This window comes from Phalangium opilio, unplaced genomic scaffold (genome assembly GCF_054372755.1).
Source record: "Phalangium opilio isolate 3A_F unplaced genomic scaffold, DU_Popi_V2 ptg000009l_1, whole genome shotgun sequence".
In the NCBI taxonomy this organism is placed as follows: domain Eukaryota; kingdom Metazoa; phylum Arthropoda; class Arachnida; order Opiliones; family Phalangiidae; genus Phalangium; species Phalangium opilio.
This window is the reverse complement of record NW_028324146.1, coordinates 1,489,851-1,517,064: the sequence shown is the minus strand read 5'-3', so window position 1 is coordinate 1,517,064 and position 27,214 is coordinate 1,489,851. Positions and strand designations below refer to the sequence as shown.

General features: G+C 38.4%; 2 protein-coding genes and 2 long non-coding RNA genes across 4 annotated transcripts; 2 read left to right on the top strand and 2 right to left on the bottom strand.

Moving 5' to 3' along the window:
* Positions 1 to 70: 70 nt before the first annotated feature.
* LOC149713066 (sodium/mannose cotransporter SLC5A10-like) lies at positions 71 to 17,960 on the top strand. Its single transcript, XM_089845634.1, has 15 exons — positions 71 to 2,227; positions 4,355 to 4,426; positions 4,491 to 4,595; positions 4,736 to 4,795; positions 5,910 to 6,014; positions 6,829 to 6,934; positions 7,758 to 7,838; positions 8,743 to 8,948; positions 10,625 to 10,760; positions 11,582 to 11,689; positions 12,872 to 13,022; positions 13,911 to 14,079; positions 14,716 to 14,931; positions 16,373 to 16,478; positions 17,689 to 17,960. The coding sequence occupies exons 1-15, from the start codon at positions 2,135 to 2,137 to the stop codon at positions 17,958 to 17,960; spliced, it is 1,986 nt and encodes a 661-aa protein (XP_089701760.1). The 5' UTR covers positions 71 to 2,134.
* Positions 10,754 to 12,875, bottom strand: LOC149713067 (uncharacterized). The gene is made up of 3 exons (XR_016370675.1): positions 12,643 to 12,875; positions 11,659 to 11,733; positions 10,754 to 11,591 (listed from the first exon to the last, which is right to left on the bottom strand). It is a non-coding gene; the product is annotated as an uncharacterized LOC149713067 (long non-coding RNA).
* Positions 17,173 to 19,150, bottom strand: LOC149713065 (uncharacterized). The gene is made up of 4 exons (XR_016370676.1): positions 19,020 to 19,150; positions 17,887 to 18,005; positions 17,681 to 17,830; positions 17,173 to 17,622 (listed from the first exon to the last, which is right to left on the bottom strand). It is a non-coding gene; the product is annotated as an uncharacterized LOC149713065 (long non-coding RNA).
* Positions 19,151 to 21,475: 2,325 nt separating this feature from the next.
* Positions 21,476 to 26,731, top strand: LOC149713064 (putative glutamate receptor). The gene is made up of 6 exons (XM_089849400.1): positions 21,476 to 21,502; positions 21,562 to 21,677; positions 25,720 to 25,810; positions 25,878 to 26,039; positions 26,115 to 26,265; positions 26,715 to 26,731. The coding sequence occupies exons 1-6, from the start codon at positions 21,476 to 21,478 to the stop codon at positions 26,729 to 26,731; spliced, it is 564 nt and encodes a 187-aa protein (XP_089705526.1).
* The last annotated feature ends 483 nt before the right edge of the window (positions 26,732 to 27,214 follow it).

The window sequence follows — 27,214 nt, the reverse complement described above, 5'->3', positions numbered from 1 at the left end:
ATTTAATACTGCACAAAATTATAGTTACAATGCCTTAAAAAATGTATTTAGTGCAAGCCATTTACCTTCAGTTTTTTAAAAACAGAGCAATAATTAAAGAAAATTAATTTTACCAGAAGTGAGATGTGACTAGAAGTACTGAGCTAACCAAATTCTTCACTTGGCGAAAGTGAATATTCTTGATAAGACACCAACAGTTGGCCCTCTGGTAGCAGTTTCTCAATTTTTCCTCCAAAACGTGAGACGCTCTTGGCGGTAGACGGCCGAATTAGATTCAAACACCCTCGTCCGTGTTTCGCGGCTTTAGGTTGAGGGGAAGGGGGTAGGAAATTTTGTTGGAACTCGACCAGTTTTTTCTCTCTCTAGTGTAGGCGCGATGGAAACGGCATAAAATCCACAAATTTGTTCACTAGTGCCAGGATCTACTACCAATGCTAAAGCTCTTTACTTCTAGTCTCATCTTACTTCTGACTTTACCAATGAACTCTAAATATAACTATAGTAATTTATTCGTCTGTTTAATTCCAGCAGATTTAGTCTTTCCTCAAAAATTAAAATCGTTTAAAATGAAGGTGAATTACAAATCGCTAAGCTGGCCGATTCCATAATATCTGAAGTGTATAATTATTCTTTTAAAGAAGTCTCTGTGATTTATCCAAACCACAATGTAACAACTGCAAATATGCCATCTTTTTGCTCAGTTCAGATTTACAGGCAGACGACGCGATGATTACCGCTTTGGAATGTTACTGTAATACCTGGCCTGGTCTAGGTCATACCTGGGCCATCCATGAATGAAGCCTGCCTGGATAGCTCGCTCTTCATTTGGCCTATTTTTCGTATGGAAAAAATTGCTTCATATGAAAACTAGAGGCCGCTTGAAGCAGTAGCTTCTGCAACACTTCTAACATGCCTCTACTCTCCTGGCTTGGCTTTTAGAAATATTTCTCTCGTCTATAGCGAATTTGATCGGGGATCAATGCAAATTCAACGTCACAAACTAGACCAAGGGCATTATTACCTTATATACTGCTTATAAACGAAACGTATTGAACATCTACTACAAGTATATGTAGTCGTTATTTCCACGATAAACACCAGGCTCACGTTATCGCTATAGCCAGGCTTTTCCAACTGCCGTTAACGACGAATGTACCGGTATGTACTCTATCTAAACGTCGCATACATATTCTTCCATTTCCAAGTTTATTCTATAATTTTTAAAAGCGACACGAAGGGCCAGGTACTTGAAAGTTCACTGTACAGTGATTTGGAAATATTTCAGGTATTATAACCAAAATAACTGGTTGTTAAATTTCCACATTCGGTACTAAAGACTCAAATATAACAACATCAAAAGTAGGGTGGCGTAGCGGTTAGCGCTTTCACCTCGCAGCAAAAGGATCCCGGGTTCGATCCCGGACTGTGGCAACGGGTGAAAATCTGGGAACAATTCCTTCTGCGTAGAGTTTGCAAGTTCTCTCCCCGCTTGTTAAAAGGAGTTTTCCTCCGCGGTCTAACCCGGTTGTTCCTTTCCATCAACACTTGCAGAGGTTAACGGTAATAGTTAGTGTAGGTCGCTGTAGGTTAGCTGTGGCATGGGGCTAGCAATCACCCCCCTATGCATTGTAAAGGGACCCACCTGTAAACAAGCCACAGGCTTAGTGCGGAAATCTCTTCACAGACAAAAGCTTAGATTATTATCAATAATTGAAGACCGGATAATTTCGACCACTTTTTGTCAATTGCTAGGGAGGTTTTGAAGCAAAAGCATTATATTTAAAGAACCTGAACATGTAATTTTTTTAAGATAAACTATTTTACCGTTCAGAATGGAGACCACCACTATGAAATGCATTAAAAATACTGAAGAATCTTTTCTTCTCAACGAGATACTTCTACGAATAATTATTATTTACTTTATGTTCGAATGTTTAAATCAGCGTTATACGTATCACGAACTTGGAGTGCTTTACCCTTTAAATGCCAAATTAAAGTCGAGATAGATTTAGAAGGAATCTTAGAAGCGCTAGTCAATAACCAATTTATAAGTCTTCCTCTGTTACGTCTCATTTGTTATGAACTAAAATTCCAGATTAATTCTATCATATTTTAAAATTTTGATCCTCGAAACATGAACGAATATAATTTTGAATCGAACATTGATGTTTGGGACTACATGGTTGTTGCTGTATATTTTGCCACGGTCTTGGCGGCTGGATTCTACGTAAGTTGTACCGATTTGATAATTGTTAAAACTCCGCTCGTTACATTAAATCATAACGGGTCTTAGAAATGGAAAACGAGCTTTCTTTGTCGCTAAATACCGACGGAATCCTTATGGAAGAATAGGATTGTAGCATATCCAGCTCATTCTTAATTTCAGAACTCACTATTTCAAGCTAGGCGCGAGTGGGCGGGTAAAGAGTTGGACCTCAGAGGCTCAGACCACCAAGAAGGTTGTTGAAGGTGGTTCGTGGTGTGATAGCTGTAATGCGGATTTGTGTTGAGTACCAAGTGAGGGAGTTCCCTTGGAAAACGGATGGTCGCGTCACTTTGACCGGCTGTCCGTTTCTCAAAAACTGTGATAAAGTCGTTCACATCTTGGTTTGCTGGGTCGAACTTTGGTAACGTGCGTTGAATATGGAGAGCGTTTAGGGCAGCTGTAACAGCGGCGGCTATATCGGCGGCGGAAGCCATGTTGCCTGGAGAGCGATTTGTCGGTGGTAGCGCTTTTTTTTTGGCGGTAATTTGTAACGGCCGGCTACTTCACTCGCCGTATAGGCGCAAAAAGCCGCGCGTCTCCATACTCTCCAACCCTCTATGCCTTTAGGGTATGGTGTCCTATTGTCATCTTACCTGGGGTGGTCCTCGTGACCCTGACCTCCCGGACTAGGATGCCATTCGGCACTAATTGGAGTTTCCAAAAATCTACCTAAATTTTGATGACTTGGCGGAGAGATGTTAAGAAACTCTCTCGAATGGTTTTATGACAGGGTTGACTCGGGGGATTCTGTTGTTCCGAATAATAAAAATCAGTTCTATTTCTACCCTCAAAACGAACAGTCACTTTTTTAACATCTTCTACATTCGCTACTTAAAATCGCGCTCGTAGAGAGACTTGTAACGTTACATATCCGGGCAACGTTACAAATTGGATATACCGGGAAATTCGGGGGCTAGGTGAAGCATACGTCTAGAGTAGCGCTGAGTCGATGGGATGTCAATGAGGGACCCCGGTGGGGTGTAAATCTCGGTATCGGTTGAGTTTGCGGACGACGCGGTTATTTCGGTAGACGGTACGGCGTCGGGGCGGTTGTCCTGCATAAACGGGAGCGCGGTACGATCGTGCCCGGCGCCTCCACCAGTTGTCAGCGTAGTAAATGACACTGAGGGTTGTTGGAAGGAACAAGACTTAAATTTATTTATTCGTTTTAAATGATACAGGTAAAATATGTAATTGATTGCCGAAGAACGCGAGCTTAGGCGGCCGCGCTCGAAGACGTATTCGTCGGGGAGACTCTTAAACTAGCCAGGACAAGCTTTATCAGCTAGTTACGTCCTGGTTTCGTATACCTATCGGGCTAAGCTATAACAGCTTTACTATCCCGCGACTAGGGGCTGGTTTCTTGGGTCGGGTTTTCCATCCTGTGTTTGGCCGTGAGATGGCGTTGGTGTGCTTTGGAGCGATATTTGAATGTCGGTTCTTACTTGGGCGCGACAATAGTGTGCTACCACGAAGCTAGGGGGGAAAAACTGTGACGTCAATATTGGGTCCCGAATTTGTATTGCCCAAGCTGACGACGTCTCGCGACTGCCAATATGGTCGCCTGAAAATAAGGTAAGAGATAAGAGCATATGACGTCACTACAAAGTTCGTGGTAGCACACTATATGTACCTCAACGGTCCACCAAACACTTACAAATGTGGAAGCGCATGAATATGCAGACGACACCGCTATAATTGGGGCAAATTCGCAATTGTAACAGTTAATGAGTGACATCGAAAATGACATAGACAAATTAAATATTACATTAAAATCAAGGGGACTTCTAATAAATACAGGAAAAACTAAATTCATTTTTTGCACCAAAACTCAAAATGACCAAGTACGCGGAAACTGTGTATAATATTTATAAGGTAAAAACTGCGCGAGTTAAATCTTACAAATAGAAAATCACATGAAAGTTAAGATTAATCATACTGATATATTTAAAATATGGCAAAAGATTTGATGCAACTTCGAAAACCTTGGGCAACAGTGCTCTAACACAAAAATGCATCTTATAACATGATGATTTAGGATTTTAGGTGTAGTAAATAATTTTAATTGGTTGACTCTTAAAATGGCAGGCTATGTACAAATCGAATCGCAGCACTGTGAGTGGATATTTCTTGGCTGGAAGATTTATGTTTTGGTTACCGGTAAGAAATTAATTAGTCTTGTAAATGTTGATTAGAAGTGTATTAAAATTTGTTTGTTTCTTAGGTCGGGGCTTCGGTATTCGCTAGTAACATAGGAAGTGAGCATTTCATTGGTTTAGCTGGTTCAGCGTCCGCCAATGGGATTGGTGTCGGTGCTTACGAGTTATCTGTAAGATTTTAACTAGTTACTTTGAAGAGATATTGGAATGGGCAAACAACATTTTTTAATCAATTTAAAATTGTCTTCTGGGCATTTAATTTGCCCTTTAATCAAATGTACCTAGCCGTGAAAATATTTTTATGTTTTAGGCAATCGCCGCTTTGCAAATGACCGGATGGATTTTTTTGCCTGTTTTCATCGCTAGCGGGGTATGAATTTAATTTTTCACATTTTGAGATGATAGTAGTTTATTCAGAAGTTAATGACTTCTTATCCTGGGAAGTCAAAATTGCCTATGTCAATCGTAAAAGAGGGTCGAAAGTTTCCTCCCCACTAGGAAAACGATCTAATCTACTGAAAAAATCCCACGCCGAGAGGCTGTGGCACTCAAACTGTTTGGCGTGTTCAAAACTTCTTCAGCGCCAATCGTTGAAAAGCCGTCTGGCTAGAACTCTATGAAAATCCATTACAATCCGTGGGCCTAGAACCCCACACTAGTTTGACCGGAATTTCTAGCAAACTCTATTAAAACAGCTGTTCTTGTCACCGTTTCTGATTCGTTACCTCAAACCCCAGGACACACCTTAAAGTTTCGTTTCTTGCCCGCTGCTGGCGCGCAAATCAGCCTGCCAGCTCAAAATGAGGGAAACGCCGTAGGTGGCGCGGTGATCGGACCTAATAAGAAGTTGGCTAACAGAGATGGTTACGGATATGGTTAGAGTCCAATACTTCCCAGGATAAGAAGTCATAAACTTCTGGTTTATTATATAGGAAGTTACTATGAGCAATTCGTTTTACTGTGGCCTTCGTTTGTTAAGAGTACGAAAATCACTTTTATGTACACATGAGGTGAAAATAGTTTTCCCTTCCTAAAGTCTAGCCGTGATGCGATCGGTGGCGGTCATATTTTTAAAGGATATTTACTTCACCATAACTATATCCGATGAAAATTCGATTCAAAAAATTATAAAATATTCACTAGCGTCTGCCTGTATAAATTTTTGATCAGAAAAGATCATCTCCCCATCCCCCTGGCTTTTTCACTCGGTGTCACAGTAATGACGACGCTTCGTTGTTAGGATCTAAGTACAATAGTTTCTATGGGTGATTTTGAGTCGGAAATGATCTATGACATTTTGCTCTAAGGGCCACCGTTAACATGTTACGGTTTTAATGTTTTACGGATGACCCTTTAAACTTAAGTAAGAAACTGAAAGACAAAGCTAATTTAAGTAAAGGGTCATCCATGAAACACTGCAATCATAATCGCACGTAAAACCACCCATTTGAACATTCTGTATTAATTTTTTTTAACTGACGAAGGTTTGCACATTACCGGAGTACATGACGAAACGATTTGGTGGCAATCGCATCCGGACATACCTGGCCGTTCTCTCTTTAATACTTTACATCTTTACAAAAATATCAGTAATGTGTACATAAATTAGTTTCAGAAATGTTAACTGTGTGTCGAATTCGAAATACATTCCGTTTTAGTTCTACATTAGAGTTTTTAAATCAATAACAGCGTTAAAGCATTTAGATGAACCTCGAGGCTCGTAGAAATAACAGCAAGTACTGAGGGAGGTGGAAGTGTAATACCAGGAATGTATGTAGGGGTTGGAATGGCTAAGGTCAAATCCTAATCTGCGTGAAATGATCTTGGAAACAACTGGCGTGGCCTAATTTACGCTAGTGACGTCATAGCCTGACGTAAAAATCGTATTTACCACTTAAATTATTTGCATTCATTCATTGGCTGCCAAAAAAACTTGTTTGCTATGATTCTCCGCCCTCTCCCTAAGTCCTCTGCCTAGGCTGAGAGAATCGAATATGAAAGCGAACGGCGGCGAATCAGCGCATTTAACTTTAAAAATCAAAAAGGTCGCTTCTGCCATGCCTTTTTTTAACGAGTCATGACATTTTTCGCCTTCGGTAGACAGCTAAACAGATGTAGAGGGATGAGCTTCACTTCTCAAATCAAAAAAGGACTCGCCTTATGTTTCCACCATCAAGGGTACAACGAGAGCCCCCTTAGCCATTCCAGCCATTCCAGCCCCTCCATACATTCCTGCTTTCAGTTATTTCTATTTTTCCTTGATAAATCGTGGAGGTTCTTCTACAGAAGATCCTTTGACGTTCCGTATTCATAGAATACAGCAACGACTTAATGACACACTTTATTGTAGAGACCTATATCTACATACAAATAAATTAATAAGTAAACCTCTTCATTGCAAAGGTAAACCTCTTTGCTGGAGCAATATTTGTTCAACAAGCCATTCATTGGGATCTCTACACCACCGTCCTTCTCTTGCTAGCAATGACCGCCATATGTACCGTCACAGGTCCATTTCTAATTCAGATAGTTCTATAGCTTGAAAAAAGAATAAAATGACCAGTCAAATATGCAGTAAAAGATTTAGACTACATGGAAATCATTAACAATCCGTTAATTTTATATAAATATCAAAGCTTCAAAAGTTGACGTGTTAAAGGCCGACTTCAATCGAAAAGAGTTCTAGCTAACTGAAAACCGAGCATCGAGACTAAGAATGGAGCGATCGTGCCGATTTTCGAATCCCCGCTGGGTCAAAAGATGGAAGGGTTCTCGCTAAGTGAAAGCCGTGCAATGCGGTTCTAGCGAACTGAAGATACACAATAGAGAATTTCCTTCAGGGAAAGCAAAAATTCGATAGGAAATAAATTTAAAAGGATTTTTGTTGTTCATCTTTAGTTCGCTAGAACCACATTGCACGGCTTTCAGTTATCGAGAACCCTTCCAACTTTTGCCCCAGCGGGGCTTCGAAAACCGGCACAGTCGCTCCATTGTTAGTCTCGATGCTCGGTTTTCAGTTCGCTAGAACTCTTTTCGATGGAAGTCCGCCTTTATGGGACCTCTAAATAAACACAGCAAAAGCCTTTTTCACTAATAAAAAGCACTAAATTATAGAAGTCGTTAATTGTCGAACGTTCCAAGGGCTGGTTTCTTTATCAGAAATGATGGTAGACCGAATATGTGAACTTTTGAAATTTATATAACGGATGATTTACAAGTTTTAACAATGAATTTGCCTAAAGGAACTATAAATGGTTCTTTGGCCGTTTTATTATCTCTTCAAGAGACTGTAAAGGCACCAAAATTGTTACTGATTATATATAATTTTCCAGGAGGCCTCGCAGCAGTGATCTACACAGACACATTGCAATTTTTCATCATGATCACTGGAGCAACAATAGTCGCCATCAAAGGTTTGACTATACATACAAAAATTACCAAAAACCCATTGCATTCTTAGTGCCAGAAGTTTATAAATTCTATCTTCTAAAGAAAAAGACTCAGAGTGTACATATTTGAAACTATAAATCTCTGATCAGCAGCTTGTTTATAAGTTCTGATCACAGAGTTACCAATGGAACGCAACGGTGCTTTCCTCGTTTTGAGCTAAGGACCGATTCGCACATCAGCAAAAATAAATAAGGGAAAGTGTCGGACTCTCTCCTTCGTCTGTGACATGCATTTGGAGGATTGAATGCATACTCGCGAAATCTGTTTCATCCCCCTCGCCTATTCACCACGTACCTAAGATAATTTGTGATATTGCGCGTGAAGAAATAGTGCGGTTTTATTTTACATTAGCTGCTTTTGACTGAGGCTGACCGTGCCTACTGCAGTTTATCGCCACAATTTATTTGATGATGTTCGAGATTGTATTAATTTAGTTTGCTAATATTGATGTTATTAAAACGTTTTAGCTTATAACAGAAGTAACATTTACTTCTGGCGTACGAGCGTTATTTTCGGGAAGAATGACATCATCAACTACAAATCTGATTGGCTGATACCATTTTAAACACCTCTCGCGCGCTTGAGCGTCTCGAAATGCATGTCAAGCTAAGGCAACGGCAGGAAAGTATGGCAGTCCGACACTTTCCCCTATTTATTTTTGACATCAGCAGTTCCTAACTTTTAGGCGTGGTCTGTGATTTGAGTTAGCGAATGAGAAACAATCGAAATACTCCTCTCTAAGAGGTGGGGTGCTTGAACTAAATAGCCTTCTTAGAGTCAGTACTTGTAGAGTCATTAACTATTGGAGTCATTAACATCTGTCAATATTGCGCCACAATGACAATTTGCAATTTCATATCTGCGCAGCTTTCTGGAAGGTTGGAGGTATGAGCGCCATCAAGGAACAATATATGACAGCGCTACCCAGGGTGGTCATCGCGAACAGCACATGCGGATTACCCCAAGAGAATTCCTTCCAAATGCTGAGACCCTACGACGACCCCGATCTTCCTTGGATCGGATTTTTACTCGGACAGACTTGTACCAACATTTGGTATTGGTGCACCGACCAGGTATCTATACAAATGCAACGAAACTCAATACAGTCGGCTGGCAATTATACAAAACGGAAAGTGAAACCCTTAAGTAGTGCATTCCCAAAGTGATGTTTACGATTTTCCGGTCACTTATGCTCTCTTTACTTCCACACTCTAAGAAATTGGAGTGTGATTTAACACCTTTATAAGTACTTTATATGGGTCCAAATTTGACACCGTTACAGGTGTACATTTACACCCCTGAAGGGATTTAATCACACTTACACTCTAAGAAAATGGGGTGTGCTTTAACACCTTTAAAAGTAGTTTATATGGGTCCAAATTTGACACCGTTACAGGTGTTCATTTACACCCCTGAAAGGGTTTAATAACACTTATTTGAGCAATTGGTGGCAAAGATAAGTATAAAATTGTGCAACAGAGGTGCAGTTTAACACCTTTTTAACTCTTATATCGCACTGAAAGTGAATTTTTACTCTCATATTAGTGTTGTGCAACTCCTTAAAGGGTGCGGCATAGCACCTTTCAGAGTGTCGCTTCACACCTTTAAGAGTGGGAGATTATTTGGTAGGATAGTAGTAGAAATTCTAGTACTTTTCCTAGACTTAAGAGCAAAACCGACGACGTAAAAAACACTATAGTAGCTACATTTTTACCACTCATGAGGCATAACTCAAATATCGAATATGGTTTTCCTGTTTAATTAAATTTTGATTATCCGCCATTCCGCAGTATTATTAGCAATCAATGCTATATTCATAGCACGGTTCCATCTTGAGAGAACTTCATCACCTATAGGGAGGAAAGTTCTCACATGCAGAACTATACCTCTTTAAGCGAAGGTTAATGCGTGTAAAGTCATTTTTACGGGTTTATAAACTTCTGAAAAAGGCAGAAAGTTTTCAATTCGTACAAATGCATAGGGTATTAAATTAGTTTTGGAGGCTATAATATTCAAGCAGTAGATATAGACGTTCTTGTTAAATTTAATAAGCTCTTTTCACTAAGAGTTTTTCGAGCACCAGAAACGCGTTTAATCTAATTTGCGCTACAGAATTTACAAAAACAAATCCATTTAGTACTCTAATTTTTCTCAAAATAATGATGAAACATGTCACAAAAGCAAGTGCCCCACTTTGGCTTCTCAAGCTGGCCCTACTGTGAGGCCAGTACCTACTCGTTTTTTAAGAGTATCGCCTAACACTATTAAGAGTGTTGCTTAACACCTGTAAGTGTGTCGCCTAACACGTTTAGCATAGTTTTATGAAAGTACAACACCGCCAGATTACCAATTTCTTTGTTAATTTTATTTAAAGGATAAAACTGTTTTCTTTCATGAATATCATCTTTAAAAAAGGGTTTAACAAGTACGTTTTTCAATAATTTTTTACTGTTTGTATTTACTTTAATATTAAAACATTAATGAAAAATAAATGAAAGACCTTATTTAAGAAACCAGCAGTATTATAATTTTTCATGTTTAATTTCGAACGGTGTTTTAATAGTGTTATTTTACACCGAATTTACACTTTAAATTGGCCTCTAAAAACTCAAGGTAATAAAACACTCTTTTGGGTGTTTTTACGGTGTTTACACCGTTTAAACACCTTTTTAACACTTCCATTTCTTAGAGTGCACATTTTCTGTTAATAACATTTAACTCTGACAAGTGCCACTATTTTATTTTAAAGATGATGGTACAAAGACTCTTGGCTGCCAAAAACCTTTCGCACGCACAAGGAGGTACACTCTTCGCTGGTGTTATGAAAATACTGCCGCTTTATTTGATCGTTATACCTGGATGTATCAGCCGAATTTTCAATCCAGGTTTGTGGACGTCAATGGGCTAATCCTAGGGGTCCGACATTCCCAAAAAAGCGTACGGGATTTCGTGATTTTGCCAAAGATTTCGTGATTTCGAGAAAGATTTAGTGATTTCACGATTTCGCAAAGATTTTGTGATTTCTTCTTTTATTTCGCCATTTAGTACTCTAAAAGGTACAAGACGCTTCGTTAGTTAAATGTTAGAGTCAACCAAGAAAGGCGACGCGTAAAGTGTAAGCCATTTCCAGTCTAACGTGGGATCAAAATCCATTAATACTGTTTCTTTCTTTGATTGGCTATAAAATCGAACTTAACTCACCAAAAAGGCCACCTATATCGAAATGTCTGAACATAAAATTCACTTCAGTATTATCAGAAGTAAGATGAAACTAGAAATAAAGAGCTCTAGCATTGGTAGTAGATCCTGGCACTAGTGAACAAATTTGAGGATTTTATGCCGCTTCCATCGCGCCTACACTAGAGAAAAAAAATTGCTCGAGTTCCAAAACCATTTCCTACCCCCTTCGCCTCAACCTAAAGCCGAGGAACACGGACGTGGGTGCTTGAACCTAGTTCGAACGTCTACCGCCACGAGCGTCTCACGTTTTGGAGGGAAAATTCAGAAACCGCTACCAGAGGGCCAACCGTTGGTGTGTTATCAAGAATATTCACTTTCGCCGAGTGAAGAATTTGGTGACCTCGATACTTCTAGTCCCTTATCTTACTTCTGGTATTATTAAGTCACAAATAGTCTTATCAGATAAGTGTTGCGATGCATTTTTGGTGCCTTGTGGTAAAATATCGTGCATCTTCTTTCTCCTTAGATTCAGTTGGCTGCGTAGATCCCGAGGAATGTTTTAAACATTGCGGAAACCGCGCGGGATGCTCTAACATCGCTTACCCAAGACTAGTCCTGGAAATCATGCCTTCCGGTAGTAAAAAAGGCAAATCGAAATAACAAAAAGTGAGGCAGGCACTGAAAAGGTTAATGAAAGTCATAAGTAGTGTATTCACAGTATGACCAGAACCCGATTAGGCTTCACACATGAAGTACGTAACATGTGCCTGGGGGAGTTACACGATATTCTCCAAGCTCCTAGGAAAGAACCTCCCCTTACGCGGAGGGAAATAGTTCAGTAACGCGGCTCCTTCGGATCCATCCGATCCTTCCGCCTAAAGAACCGATTTACCACGTACCTAAATTCGAGAACTAATATAAAGACTGAGTAGGGTGTCTAAAATATTCTTTATATAAAACTATTCACAATACCAAAGATTATATGGGAGTAAGGCGTTAAAATGTTATCAATCTGGGTAGTTTTTGCTTGGACTATTTAAGACGCCGTGTATCTGTTTTATTAGGAGGATTGTTTTCTGTTCTCGCGGCTACGACGAGTCCAGCCTCCGGCGGCTCGGGAATCAGGATACCGCCGATACCTAGCCAAGGCTAAGTGTAGTTTTCGAGTCTATTATTATTCGCTGAGCTATTTTCCTCTTGAAATTAAAAAAATTCTTATAATATTTAGTTGAAGACCTATTAAGTGACTCGGAAATTTTCGGAATTTGAGCTTTATAACGTTGAATATATTATAGCGACAACCGAACGATACCGCAAATTTGCCTTCCGAGCTTCCCGGTTAGGTTGACGGCGAGGTCGAGTCGAGGTCCGATGCAAGAAAATAGTACTGTAGCCGTCGGCGATTGGTCTGGCATTAAAGAGGTTATCTACGGTTAGGGACTTATGATTGGTTAAGAGCTTTTTTGTTCGTCTGGTTAGTTTTTACTTCGGGAATGTCATGATATCCATGGTCAAAACTATGGAAAAGTGGGACTTACGTACTTTATGTGTGAAGCATAATCCGCTTTTGATTTTAGTAGTTCAAACCTAGTGCGTAATTGTAATTTGGTTTGCCCGTCTGTGGTCGCGCTTCTTAGCCTGAAAGAACAACTCTACGAAAAGGGTTCAATAACCTTGTAAGTGGGATAGTGCATTATTCCTTGGGATCAGGAGTAATGGGAATGTCTCTTGTCCAGCGTAGACACTTTTTGTTATGCGAAATGAACCTATCCTCAACAGTAATTTCTTCTTAATATATAACAATGAACTTTTGTAGGTCTACGTGGTTTAATGGTCGCGGTCATGTTAGCAGCCTTAATGAGCGATCTAAGTTCAATTTTCAACAGTGCCAGTACGTTGTTCACTTTGGACATTTGGGCACTAATACGCAAAAAGGCTAGCGTCAGAGAACTAATGATCGTTGGAAGGTAAAAAATATTTTGATAAGTATTTTGACTTTAGTGGCGATTATTTGTGTACCTTCTCGACCACATTTACTAACACTATATGAAGGCTTTTAAACGATCGTTAGACCTTGATTTGGTGAACAAATTTCTCTCGAAATGCCCTTTATTATACAGGATAAGTCTGCATTTATTAAAGGGTGTGATTTTTAGTGTCAAAGAACATTTAATTACGGAGATATGGGATACCAAAATTGGCCCTAAAAACAGTAAAAATGTTTAGTCTTCAATTTAAGAACGTTGTAAAACCATAGCAGAAACGTGCTATTATTTAGTGCACGTATGCTGGTAATATAAACGTAACTACTCCACAAAAGTAACTATTTCCTTGTTTTATTGCCAATGTTTAGGAGCTAAATCTTGTAAACCACATAATCTTTGATCGTTTCAATTCAGATGGACCAAAAGAAAACATAATTTATAGACCAATTCGGAACTTTAAAAAAGGGCAAACAACACAGAGGGGCGAAATCGCCATTGGGGTATTCTCCCTCTTGCCAAGAAGCTCCGCCAGAGGCCGTGCGAGTCGGTTAGCCTCCCGCGTGTAGTGAAATTGATCTACGTATGGCGTTGCTTCTTGGTGCGAGCGAGAATAACTCAATGACGGTCTCACCTTCGTGTGTTGGTTTTGCATGTTTCCGAATTGGTCTAAAGAAGAATTTCGTTTTCTAAGTGAAAGTTTATAATGCAGTGGTGGAGACATTAATTCTTGGTTCCAACACTTACGACAACACAACATATTTTAAGTTATATAAACCAAATCTCAAACATAAAAATCTTATTTATCGCTGAAAAGTCGTATAGGAACAAACTAGATTATGGATACCTAGCATAGTTTTATATCATTTTCAGGGCATTTGTGATTGTTATGATCGGGATGAGCATTCTGTGGATTCCAGTCATTGAAGCATTGGGTGGAGGCAAAATATTCATCTACCTCAACATGGTGGCCTCGTATTTATCCCCACCAATAGCCGCTGTCTACGTATTGGCCATACTTTGGAAAAGAACCAATGAAAAAGTATACATTCCATAAAAACTATCACTGAACATAAGAAACGTAATAGCATTAAGTTGAACACTTTCATCTCCAAATCAAGTTTATTCCATATCATATTTTTGGTGAAAAAAGATAGGTAACTGCAGAAGTAAGATGAGACTAGAAGTATCGATGTAACCAAATTCTTCACTTGGCGAAAGTGAATATTCTTGATAACACACCAACGGTTGGCCCTCTGGTAGCGGTTTCTGAATTTTCCCTCCAAAACGTGAGACGCTCACGGCGGTAGACGGCCGAACTAGATTCAAGCACCCGCGTCCGTGTTCCGCGGCTTTAGGTTGAGGGGAAGGGGGTAGGAAATATTTTTGGAATTCGACCAATTTTTTTCTCTCTACTGAAGGCGTGATAGAAGCGGCATAAATTCCTCAAATTTGTTCACTAGTGAAAGGATATACTACCAGTGCTAGAGCTCTTTACTTCTAGTCCCTTATCATATTTTCTGGTAACTGTAAAACCATAACATACTACCCCTTGTATCACCAGCAGTTTCTTTTACAAGATTTATTGGAAAAGAATAAGTGTCATACTCAATCTTATTATGTTACCTACGCTCTTACGAATAGAGTATAATTTGCGTGGTCACGATTGTTACTGCAGGGCGCTTTCTGGGGTTTAATCTTTGGCTTTACTCTGGGCGCATCGAGATTACTATACGAATTTTTACATCCAGCCCCGGGTTGCAGCCAGCTTGACCTTCGACCCTCTTTTATCTCTAAGATTCACTACCTCTACTTTGCTCTTTTTCTCTTTATTATAACATCCTGCGTCACCGTAGCCGTCAGCTACGCCACCGAACCACCAGAAGCCCACAGAGTAAGTAACCTTTCGTTCTATTTGTTGCTTTTAAGGTTGAGATTTTACCAAAAAGTCTCTAAGCGAACTGAAAACCGAGCATCGAGACTAAAGGCCCGTTTTCAATCAAGCTTTTCTAGTTGCTTTTTTTACTAGCTTCGCTTCAACAGTAAATCGCGATTTGCCTGACAAAAACGCGATTCAAATGGTGAAGCAAAATCGAAACTCTTCACCCGTTTTCAAATTCACTTCTCTCGCCTCTCCACGCTCGTCAGGACCCGTGTTTATATCAGTTGTCTTCTGTTCAATATTTAGGCTAGTTAAAAAATACTCATAAATATCCTTAAAATAGTTAAAAACACCATTAAAATGCCTCTAAATATCCTTAAAATAGTTAAAAACACCATTAATATGCTTCTAAATATCCTTAACACTCGATATTGTTTTTGAAAATTAGGCCTATTCTCACTTTAAAACACGCGGCGCAAAAAAATTGCTCGAGAGAAATAATGTACCCACGTGACTACTAGGCCAAGCGCTTTTTCGGATAAAAGCGAAAGCAAATATCTACCCGAGGTAGATACCAGCTTTTCGATTATTTCACGCGAATCTGATTCAGAAGCGCCCAAAAAAGCGCGTTTGAAAACGGGTTCCGATTTCGCTTTAGCGTTTTGCTTCAGTTTTTGAAGCAAAAGCTTCATGAAAAGCTTGATTGAAAACGGGCCTTAAGAATGGAGCGACCGTGCCGATTTTCGAAGCCCCGCTGGGTCAAAAGATGGAAGGGTTCTCGCTAGCTGAAAGCAGTGCAATGTGGTTCTAGCGAACTGAAGGTACACAAAAGAGAATTTCCTTCAGAGGAAAGCCAAAATTCAAGAGGAAATTAATTTAAAAGGATTTCTATTGTTCATCTTCAGTTCGCTAGAACCACATTGCACGGCTTTCAGTTAGCGAGAACCCTTCCATCTTTTGCCCCCCAGCGGGTATTCGAAAATCAGCATAGCCGCTCCATTGTTAGACTCGATGCTTGGTTTTCAGTTCGCTAGAACTCTTTTCGATGGAAGTCGGCCTTAGGGTTGAGATTTTACCAAAAAGTCTCTAAGCGAACTGAAAACCGAGCATGACATTCGCATTTCTCATTAGAACAACATTGAAGTCAGGTTTGCACTTGACACTTTGGATCCGGTTTGAAAGCTTTTTCACGTTTCTATTCCATTATTTAAAATAGGAATTGAATTTTCTTTAGGACTTTATAGTTAATAGCAAAATCTTACATTTCGAACTTTCTCAAGCGGTTGAACAAGGTGTCGAAGTGTCAAGTGTAAACGCAGCTTGACTATTTGCGCGGGAAATAACGCTTTTAATCGACTACCTTGAGCGATTTGGATAAAAATTGAGAAATTTCACGGTTGGGAATTAAGAGTTATTGTGTGATGACAGTAAAATATCTCATTTACGTTTTCAGCTTTATAAAACCACATTATGGACGAGATTTGCCAAAGATGATTTATGCTACGAAATAACACTCAGAACTGAGAGTTCTACTAATGGAATCAACAGCGATCAAACTGGTAAAATCTATTCCATAAAATTTGTCGTAGACCATTCCATTCATTAAAAGTACTAAACCGAGACAGTTGAGGGAGACAGCTATTTTAGGTTATTTCCCTCATATCACGCCAAGGGGCAAAGCCAGAATAAGCAAGCGGGAGCCATCAAAATTTGCAGAGGTTAACGGTAATAGTTAGTATAGGGTACTGTAGGTTAGCTGTGGCATAGGGGCTAGCCACCAACCTCCTATGCATTGTAAAGGGACCCACCTGTAAACAAGCCACAGGCTTAGTGTGGAAATCCCTTCATAGACAAAAAAGCTTAGATTAGATTAGTCATCTCGCGTAACCTCTAATGGCCTTTCTTGGCGCGATCAGAAGTTTATGACTTCTTATCCTGGGAAGTATTGGACAATAAGGCTTTATATAGTATCCATCCCTGCAAGTCAAAATTTCCTATGGCAATCGTAAAAGAGGGTCGAAAGTTTCCTCCCCACTAGGAAAACGATCTAGTCTACTGACAAAATCCCACGCCGCGAGGCTGTGGCTCTCAAAATCTGGGGCGTGTTCAAAACTTCTTCAGCGCCAATCGTTGAAAAGCCGTGTGTCTAGAACTCTCTGAAAATTCATTACAATCCGTGGGCCTAGGACCCTACACTAGTTTGAACGGAATTTCTAGCAAATTCTATTAACAGCTGTTCTTGCCACCGTTTCTGATTCGTTACCTCAAACCACAGGACACACCTTAAAGTTTCGTTTCTTGCCCGCTGCTGGCGCGCAAATCAGCCTGCCAGCTTAAAATGAGAGAAGCACCTAATAAGAAGTTGGCTAACAGAGATAGTTCCGGATATGGTTAGAGTCCAATACTTCCCAGGATAAGAAGTCATTAACTTCTGATAATACGGCAAAAGAAAAATTTCTCCTACCTACCCTATAAGAAAAAACCAAAAAAAAAGTAGCATATGCATTCGTATTTGGGACTATGGCAACTTGACGCTTAAGAGAATAGGACTTAAAAACACCAAAGATATTTTGGTGACATTGTAGGCTGGGTTATGCGACAAAAATCTACCATATTTACGGCATATTTACATCTGATAGATCGTATCTTTTCCGTACTTGCGACTTTACGCACTTTTGTGATGTCGAAAAAACAGTAAACCGTCTAAGCAAATTATTTTGAAATCAGTATCAAAACCATCCATGACGCAAAAATCTCTTACTGTTTCAGCCGACGTAACCACATCTTTCTTTACGGAGAAGCAGAAAGATACAAGGGTGAAGGTAGTATCTAACCGCTCTGAACTGTTTAGTAAGCTTTCGATGCTGTGTGTCTGGTTCTGTGGTCTTGAACAGTCTCGGGAAGGAACGCCCTACGTTGAAGAAAGAATGGTTACTTGCATAAAACAAACAACTCGAGAAAAAATACTTTTAAATATAAGCCTCGTGGTTGTGGTTTCCGCTGGTTTTGCCATAATGGCCGCTTATTCCATACAATGGTAATCCCCGTTTAGAGGAAGGTTTTAGTACATTTTCTGACAGGATTATCTAGTTAATTAAAAATGATTTTAGTTCATAGCAAAGACAATTAAAAATAACATTAAGTGTTTCAAAAAGGAGAGCCCATGCGACATTGATTCATGTTGCCTCTGAGCCAACGAATTAATATTTCCAGAGGCATGATGAGACTAGAAGTACTGAGCTATCCAAATTCCTCACTTGGCGAAAGTGAATATTCTTGATAAGACACCAACGGTTGGCCCTCTGGTAGCGGTTTCTGAATTCCCCCCTCCAAAACATGAGACGCTCGTGGCGGTAGACGGCCGAACTAGATTCAAGTACCCGCGTCCGTGTTCCGCGGCTTTAGGTTGAGGGGAAGGGGGTAAGAATTTTTTTGGAACTCGACCAATTTTTTTTTCTCTCTAGTGTAGGCGTGATGGAAGCGGCATAAAATCCTCAAATTTGTTCACTAGTGCCAGGATCTACTACCAATGCTATGCTCTTTACTTCTAGTCTCATCTTACTTCTGATATTTTCTACGTCTTCCCCACGCCGAAAACTGCGTCAAACTAGCTTATAAACACTATAGAGCGAGTTCGCTGACAAAATTACTATTATTGAACCTCTGTTCTACGAAATGTTCCTAACATAGTGCCCGTCTTATCTAATGTTTTCGGAATAAATGTAAAACAAATGAATTAATAAAGTAAAGCGCTGATTTGACGAGCAAAGAAGATTTCGTGAATCGTACACATCATAGTGGGAATGTACAAAGGTAGACTCATTAAGCAGTGTATAATTATTTTTTGTCCACGTTCTTGGTAACTGTAGTTTGCAATTGCCAAAGACAAGAGAGCTGCATTTCAGTTTCAAACGTTACTATTTCCATTCCATTTTGTTTATATTTTTGTTTACCAATTCCACCCATAGATTTCATCACCCTCCCCATCCGTTACCGATCCGTGGTTTCCAAATACCAACCAATCCCATTCCCAATTAAGAAACTTTATTGCATTTCCAACCATTATCGAAATAAACAATATCAGAAAACTATATCCATACCATAATGTTCGAAAGAATATAACCCTTAAGCGTCTTGGTTTGGCCCAAAATTACCACTGCAATACCGTTTCTTCATCGGGAATTTTAGTAAAATAATAAGGGGCCGAACAACTGTAGAAAAATCTGACTGGACCTAGGGAGTAGGGACTCTTGCTCGCCCGTCGCACAGTACACAATATTTAATCGCCGTGATAGCGAGGCGCCTAGGCGTACGACAGCAAAACCGCAAGACGCCAGCAGCGCACGTCTTTCGAGGGATCAGGCACTAGCGTATTAATGCCGTAAATTCGGGCGATATGCCTACAATCCGCTCTAATATTGAAATTAAAATTGTAAAAAGTAATCCCGAGTGTATTTCCACGTTATACCGCGTAATACCAAATACGCTTCCCATCGTACACCCTCAGAAAGACTTTATTACAGGTGGCTTATCCCTCGTGAAATTTTCCGCATAGAGTAATATTTTTGCAACGCCATCTAGATGTCGTGTGCAAAAATAAAAAATCTTTGGTAAATATCTTCATTTGACTAAATACCTTTATGAGAAATGAAAAATCTCCTGAGAGCTATTTTTTTTAGCCCAGTTTTAAAGAGACAAAGAAGCGCCATCTATCAACCAACAAGTTTTATTTGTGGAGAACTATCCTTAATTTTTTAAGAGACAGCGGGAATTATCGACGATTCTCCATCTCATTCTCTCCTCAAAGAATAAGTTAAGGCTCCGTCTGATTGATTCATCAACGACCAGCCTAAACCGCTTTACACTGAACATTGAATTAGCCTCCACACTACGGTTTAAGAGCTGACCTTAAAGGGTTAATGTCAGACTAAATTACTTTCCTTATTTTCCGTTTCAAAGTATAATATTTACCTAGTATTTGAATATCTACTTTTGTTACTCCTAAAAATGCTTTATCCTTCAAGTATTTGTTCGAAATAAAAAGCCATAAGCTCGCCCTATTTGAATTCCCCATTATATTCGCGAATCCTGCCTGCTTGTTTAAATGCCAGGATATGTCACGAACCAGTTGTTCTTTGGCAAGCACAATACCGCCAACAATCAAACTGAAACGGCAAATCCTAGGAAGTTACAACCAATCAACGCTGTTTGTCGCACCAAGGTCTACCGACGTTGTTGCATCTCAAACCAAACTAATACTCGATCCACTTTGCCCCGCAAAATCCAACCCTCTCACAAAATTTAAAATCTTAAACGTTGAATGATTAGGAGTTTGCTTATACAATGCTCATTCTATTTCAAAATAAAATCATATCGATTTTAAGGAATCCGTAAGTATTTTTATTTATTTTTTTAAACCACCTCTAAAATTTTCGTGTCTGTAATCCTTTAAGTAAATACAATGCTTTACAATATGGCATTGAAGGATTTTCTTTTTTTTTTCTTTGAACCAACCGCCATATTTCTAAATGGTGGTCAAAAGAATTGCACTTTAACCGCTTTGATAATTTTTGTATTAATTAATGATCTAGGCATGGGATGTATGTTTTTGGTTTGAATGCTTGGCTTTCATTGAAAATGGTGGTCCGAAAAATGGCAAAAGTAGAAAAAAATTGTATTTCAAGCTTACTTAAAAGTATATATTGAAAAAAGTTGTTATTCTATTGCTAAAGATTTTTTGGTTGATATGATAAACAATGGTGTTTGATGAATTCTCGTGCCACCAGTAACAAAGGATATTGAACGCGACTCTTCCAGAAAGGTGTTAAACGTTATAAAATATTTAGGTCATTCTGGTCAGCCTTTTAGGCTTACTGTCGAGAAAAAACATTTGTGTTATAATAAAAGGTTAGTTCATAAGTTTATTGTTACCCTAAGGCACCAAATATCGTTGCGCAAAGATGTTTGAGGGAAACAGTATTGTAATCAATATGATAATGGTGACTTATTGTTATTCACTTGTGGAAAGTTTATTATTTGCATTTCAACATCATTCAGAAGGCGTAATAATACACACTTATTGTTTAAATGAATCGATAAATCAATCTAAGTGTAATTCTGTAAAAACATACCGAGCACATACAGTGGCATTCATAACTGGTCGCGGAACACGTCTAACGTATATGTAACGTAAATCAAAAGTCAATAGAATTTTACCGATTAATTATAATTTATACTTTTCACGGCTGACCATAATAACTATACAATAAATAAAATTGTCAAAGCACACGAATATTTCTCATAGTTAAGTATCTGTCGTGTTTCGAAATTATGTTTAAATGTTAAATGTTTTTTTTTTCTATTTGACGGTTTCGTAAACCGTGTGTAATGAAGTAGATGTAATTATTGAGAAACAAATTCTTTCCCCTCGTAGTATGAAGTCACAGGACTTAGAAATCAGAAAATTTGGTATTTAGATCGATTGCTCTACAGCTCGATCTCTTTCTCTTAGTCAAATACATTGAATTCTTTCGTTCCAAAATATTTTTCGTGAAATATGCACCTTCGAGTTGGATTCTACCCAGTAATATAACTAGTATAAGTATAGTTATTTGACCACTTATAAATCCAATATAATTTTAGAACAGTTTATGGGCCACAATTAAATCAAATTTTAGCGTTGGTCAGGAAAGCTTTTATGATGTTGAAGGTTTAACTGCGGTTGTAACTGATTACATGGCCAGATACATAAACTTCAGGTGAGCATAATTTTTATATTAATTAAAATTTATTTTGTGGTTAATCTCCCTCTTCAACAACTTATCTTAAACAAGGCCCGATCACAAAACGATTGAAAAAATTAAATTTACCATTTATCTCTTTCATGAACCTATTGGTAGGTGGTCTGAGGTAATAGTATTACCATAAGAGAATAACCCTCTTGAAGTGTCGATCATTGGGTTGTTGGTGGAACGTTTCCTACCCCCTTCCTTAACGTCAGCGCCTAAGAGAAATGTATTTTATCCGAATCACGTGGTATTTTTTTCCTTACGCTACTGATGTTTTTAAGGTTTCAAAAAATAAACAAGATGGTCAAGCCCATTATTAACCCACATCGTTTATGTACTCTCGCTATCCCTACTACAAAAATATACTTCTAGTGAAATATCCCCTAATATACCGGTCAGGGGGAAAAAATTTTCAAAGGCTGCTTGGCAGCGTAAATCGCATGTCGCCAACGCCTGTTACTTATTTAATTAACTACTACTATTGCCACTGCTACTTGGGTTACTGCTACTATTCCCCTCTCCCTCTTGCAGCTCAATCAGCTCAGCTCGGACCGCTTCTATATCCTTACATTGTCTCTTCTACTATCTCTGCAAGGAATGTATGGAGGGGCTGGAATGGCTAAGGGGGCTCTCGTTGTACCCTTGATGGTGGAAACATAAGGCGAGTCCTTTTTTTTTTTAGAAGTGTTCCTCCTCCCCCTACGTCTGTTCAGCTGTCTACCGAAGGCGAAAAATGTCATGACTCGTTAAAAAAGTCATGGTAGATTTATTCATATTCGATTCTCTCAGCCTAGGCAGAATTATAGCAAACAAGTTTTTTTGGCAGCCAATGAATGAATGAAAATAATTTAAGTGGTAAATACGATTTTTACGTCAGGCTATGACGTCACTAGCGTAAATTAAGCCACGCCAGTTGTTTCCAAGATCATTTCACGCCGATTAGGATTTAACCTTAGCCATTCCAATCCCTCCATACATTCCTGGTTTCACAAAGCAATAGTAGACGAGGCAGTATATTATCAGTATAAATTTTAAAATCCTTGATATGAAAACTATAGAAGATAGAGCTAGGGGCCAGCGCCACCTAGAAGTGGTTTTGTGAAGCACTATTGAACAATAACAAACGAAAAATCTTCTACACCATCATCATCTTCTTCTTCTACTACACACTAGGTCAAACTAATAGCCATACGATGTGGCTAAAACAAGGGAATAAGCCGAACTAAGATTTTTACCAAGCTTTAGTAAATACATTTTATGGGATAAATTGACGGAACGAAAAAAAAAAACCTCAGCGGAAATGGAGTAGTAGTTTTTCATCATATCTCGCGTGCTAATAGTACACTAATAGTTAGGCCGCCACAGGATATAATCGTGCATTTTTTGATAAAAGCATGAAAATTGGTGAAAAGGTAGTACTATATAAGTAGAAGCGATTTAAGATTGGAGGCAACGTGAATTCGCTGTGCAAAATTAATTATAAGTAATTAAACATGCCTCGAAAGTGTAGTGATACTTGTATGAGAAACCCCTATACTGGCCCTTTTACCCGCTATACGGAGGGGAGTCGACTATAATTCACGACTCTTTACGATCGCGGGGGACCGACACTAAAGCCAATTTTTAGGTAAAACTACCTTTCTGCGGCTTCCAAATTGAATAATGAACAGAAATGTTCATAAATTAAAAGCAAATTATAATTATACATCACCAAATTTTATTTAATCATAAAAATAGTTAGTACTTCATATAATATTCAGAATATAATATGTTGAATTTTAATGAGAATTAAATCGTATACACGAGTACAAATCGGTGGAATGGTTACCTTATCTCTGTTTTTTTTGGGAGAACATAATTTTTCTGGCAATGTTAACGTCAGATTTCAAACTACAGCGATCATGCATTAAAATAATGAAACGTTCCACAATGCTTAAATTTTGGAACCGTAGGTCTTAAAGACACCAAACCTAAACTAAGCCTTACCTAACACTAACCAAGCCTAACCTAATCTGACCTATAAAACAAGCAATATTTTGAAAAAGGCAGGTGTTTATTGTATAAAAACTTTGCTAGTAGTTTTCACGATTATTTAGAGAGGACGATCGCCTATCAAACTTAGTTTTGTAATTAATCAGCCAGTTAAGCCAGTAATTTAGTTTAGCTGTAACCTCCATTTTCTAATAATATTTCGTAATTTGTGTATGTGTGCTTGTGTTCCTGGAAAAATCAACAGTCCGAGCCTAATTTCGGAGACAAAAAAATCCACTGAATAATGTTAAAAAAAATTGGCAAATTATTATGTTCTTGAACATCAAAATATAATAAAAATAACTTGTTGAATTATAATATTAAAATTGTGATTAAATAAACCTGGATTTATAACCAAAAAACTCGCCAAAAAACACTCCTTTGAACGCCCAGAAAGCAATCATTTGATTTGAAAAAAAGCTCCCGTGTGAACTCTCATAACGCTCTCGTTAAAAAGCAAAAACGCTCTCATTTGAACACCAAAAATAGTCACGTTTGAACGCCCATAATTCTCTTGTTTTAAAGCCGAAAACACTCTTGTTAGAACTCCAAAAACAAACTCATTTGAACGTCAAAATGATCCTATTTAAACGCCGAAAACGCTCTAGTTTGAATACTAATACATTCCTATTTGAACGCTAAAACGACCATGTCTAAACGTTTCATTAGCGCAAGGCAGTTATTCAAAATTGAATGAGATAAAGATTAATTTTTGAATGGTAATATGTAAGCTGTTCAAAAATTAATGCTAGCGTTAAGGTTTGGTCGATATAACGGTAGATTGATCAGAAAGGAATGCCCGTGCTTAGTTTTGAACGCGTAAAATACTCCTGTTCAAAACGGAATGTTTCTGGTAAAATCTGAATTCGTCAATAGAGGCTTGTTCAAAATTGAACGGTCGTTATCATTTTTGCATGCCGAAAGAACGCTCATTTTTATCGTGCAGTAATTTGGCTTAACGCCGATGTTAGTCAACATGTAAAATCAGAAATTCATGATACTGTATAACCGTCAAATTCTGGCAAAATGTATATGATTTATTTCTCATTATTCAAGAAACATCTCATAATTCAACATATTATATTCTGAATATTATATGAAGTACTAACTATTTTTATGATTAAATAAAATTTGGTGATGTATAATTATAATTTGCTTTTAATTTATGAACATTTCTGTTCATTATTCAATTTGGAAGCCGCAGAAAGGTAGTTTTACCTAAAAATTGGCTTTAGTGTCGGTCCCCCGCGATCGTAAAGAGTCGTGAATTATAGTCGACTCCCCTCCGTATAGCGGGTAAAAGGGCCAGTATAGGGGTTTCTCATACAGGTATCACTACACTTTCGAGGCATGTTTAATTACTTATAATTAATTTTGCACAGCTAATGCACGTTGCCTCCAATCTTAAATCGCTTCTACATATATAGTACTATCTTTTCACCAATTTTCATGCTTTTATCAAAAAGTGCACGATTTAAATAAAATATGCTTGTTGGCTGCTGTACTATAAAGGAAAGGCTTCCCGTGACGTAATGTCTCATAATTTAGTTCCAGGTGGTTAGGGCGAGACGGATCATTTAGATTTACAAACTTTTGGTAGATTATCCATTTATGGTATTAGTTATAATTTACTTACCAAAGGTTTAATAATTTCATCAAATTATGATTGAAACCGCATAGTTTAGTTTTCAGAGAAAATTCATTTCAACAGACATTATTGAGAATAACAGCCAATTCTTCATTTATCATAGCATGCTAAAAACGAACTAAATTATTTTTCACATGAATGGTTGCAATCCGGTATGTTAAAGGTTAGGCATTCGGAAATACGGTTTATCCTTGCAAACATATTAAACGGTCAATTATTGCCACCTCATTTCTCTTTACCTATGAGCCATACCAAAGCATTCTTCGATTTTCATCATGCTCTTTTCAACTAGCTCATGTTGTCATTGAAGTGTTTCATTTTCAAACATTTTAGCTATAGTTATCACTTCAAAGATGATTACGAATATGGCAAGAAGCTTCCAGACAACACGTGGACTGGATCTCTTGGATTGTTACACAAAAATGTAGACATAAAGAAATAAGTAAAAGCTAAAACCTTGACGAATAAAAAACATTCAAAATCTTCTCTAGATAACTGACATCTTTATATCGACCGTATATTTGAATGAAAGAAGAAATAAAGCATTTTTGGCAACAAAACCAATTGGTATCATGAACACGCGTATATTATCATCCAGTCATTTCGTGGGATTGACTCACATCTCTCGTTTTTTCGAAGCCATGGAGAAAGAGGTACTATTAAGCCAAACCAGGTGTTTACTCCTATTAATATTAGGATATTAATTGGAACTTTCGAAATATGCATAGATTTGGATTGTCTTGGTTTATGCTTTTATCCTCTCGTCTCTTGTCGGAGCAGCACTTTCGTACTTTTATCAAAAATATCCTTCAAAAACAACCATTCTTGGTCACATCTTGAATACCGTTAATGTTCAGTTCATGAGTACTTTACAGCAAAGTAAGTCATTTGCTGAGAGCATGCTGAGAGTGTGTGCGACGATTTATATAGGTCACTATCCGCGTAAAACCTGAAACCAACGGACATTATTCCGTTAATAAGGCTTTAACCACTACCGACGAGATATACAAAGCCCGTGTACGCTCACTTCGAAGGGGACGGGGGGGGGGGGTCCCTAACCCATATATATATATATTTGACTTGTGTGGTTGATAGATGGCGCTTCTTTGTCTCCTTAAAACGGGGGTCGTTCCTAAAGAATAGTTCTCAGGGGATTTTTCATTTCTCATAAAGGTATTTAGTCAAATGAAGATATTTTTTTGAGGGGGCTAAGTTTGAAATTTGGGGGGGGGCATACCCACCCCACCCACAAAAATGGCCTAGCGACGCCACTGATTCATTGACTTGTATTAATACTTAAAGTTTAAATTCATTCTTGGTTGACAAAGAAAAACCATGGATATAAAGAATGCGAGTGAGGAAATAGGTTTTCACGCTATAGGATAAGCAACTTCCTATCTTCGACATCACGGGACCCTATTCGATATATACTCTGTTCCAGCTTCGGTTGTCAGAACGCACAAAGCCACGTTACATAGAGATCTAGCTTAGAGCGTGCTGAGAATTAACCAAAGCTGAAACGGAGTATTTAGTGAATAAGCTCCTGTCGGAGTATCGGTGTTGACTATCCTATAGCCAGAAAACAAATTTCCTCGCGCGCGTTCTTTATTCATGGAAAAAACGTGTCTACGTGCGAAATACAACTAAACTATGCCTATAATTTGATAACATTCCTCGAAGTACGCTTTCAACTGCATGGTTACAGAACAAGAAAACAAATGATCGCTTTCGCTGTTCCTAAATTGTGAATACGTTCATTGTGAAAGTGTTAAGATTTAGTGTTCAACTGTTACAATTTTTCCAAATAGAAAAAAAAAATTAGAAGTTG

Excerpts from the sequence above, each read along its gene's own strand:
- LOC149713066 (XM_089845634.1), top strand. The coding sequence starts at position 2,135 with ATGAACGAATATAATTTTGAATCGAACATTGATGTTTGGGACTACATG. Across the intron at positions 10,761-11,581 it reads CAGCCGAATTTTCAATCCAG|ATTCAGTTGGCTGCGTAGAT; the intron begins GTTTGTGGACGT and ends CTTTCTCCTTAG. Across the intron at positions 13,023-13,910 it reads GAACTAATGATCGTTGGAAG|GGCATTTGTGATTGTTATGA; the intron begins GTAAAAAATATT and ends TATCATTTTCAG.
- LOC149713064 (XM_089849400.1), top strand. The coding sequence starts at position 21,476 with ATGCACCTTCGAGTTGGATTCTACCCA. Across the intron at positions 25,811-25,877 it reads TTGGATTGTTACACAAAAAT|ATAACTGACATCTTTATATC; the intron begins GTAGACATAAAG and ends AATCTTCTCTAG. Across the intron at positions 26,040-26,114 it reads TCGAAGCCATGGAGAAAGAG|ATTTGGATTGTCTTGGTTTA; the intron begins GTACTATTAAGC and ends AAATATGCATAG.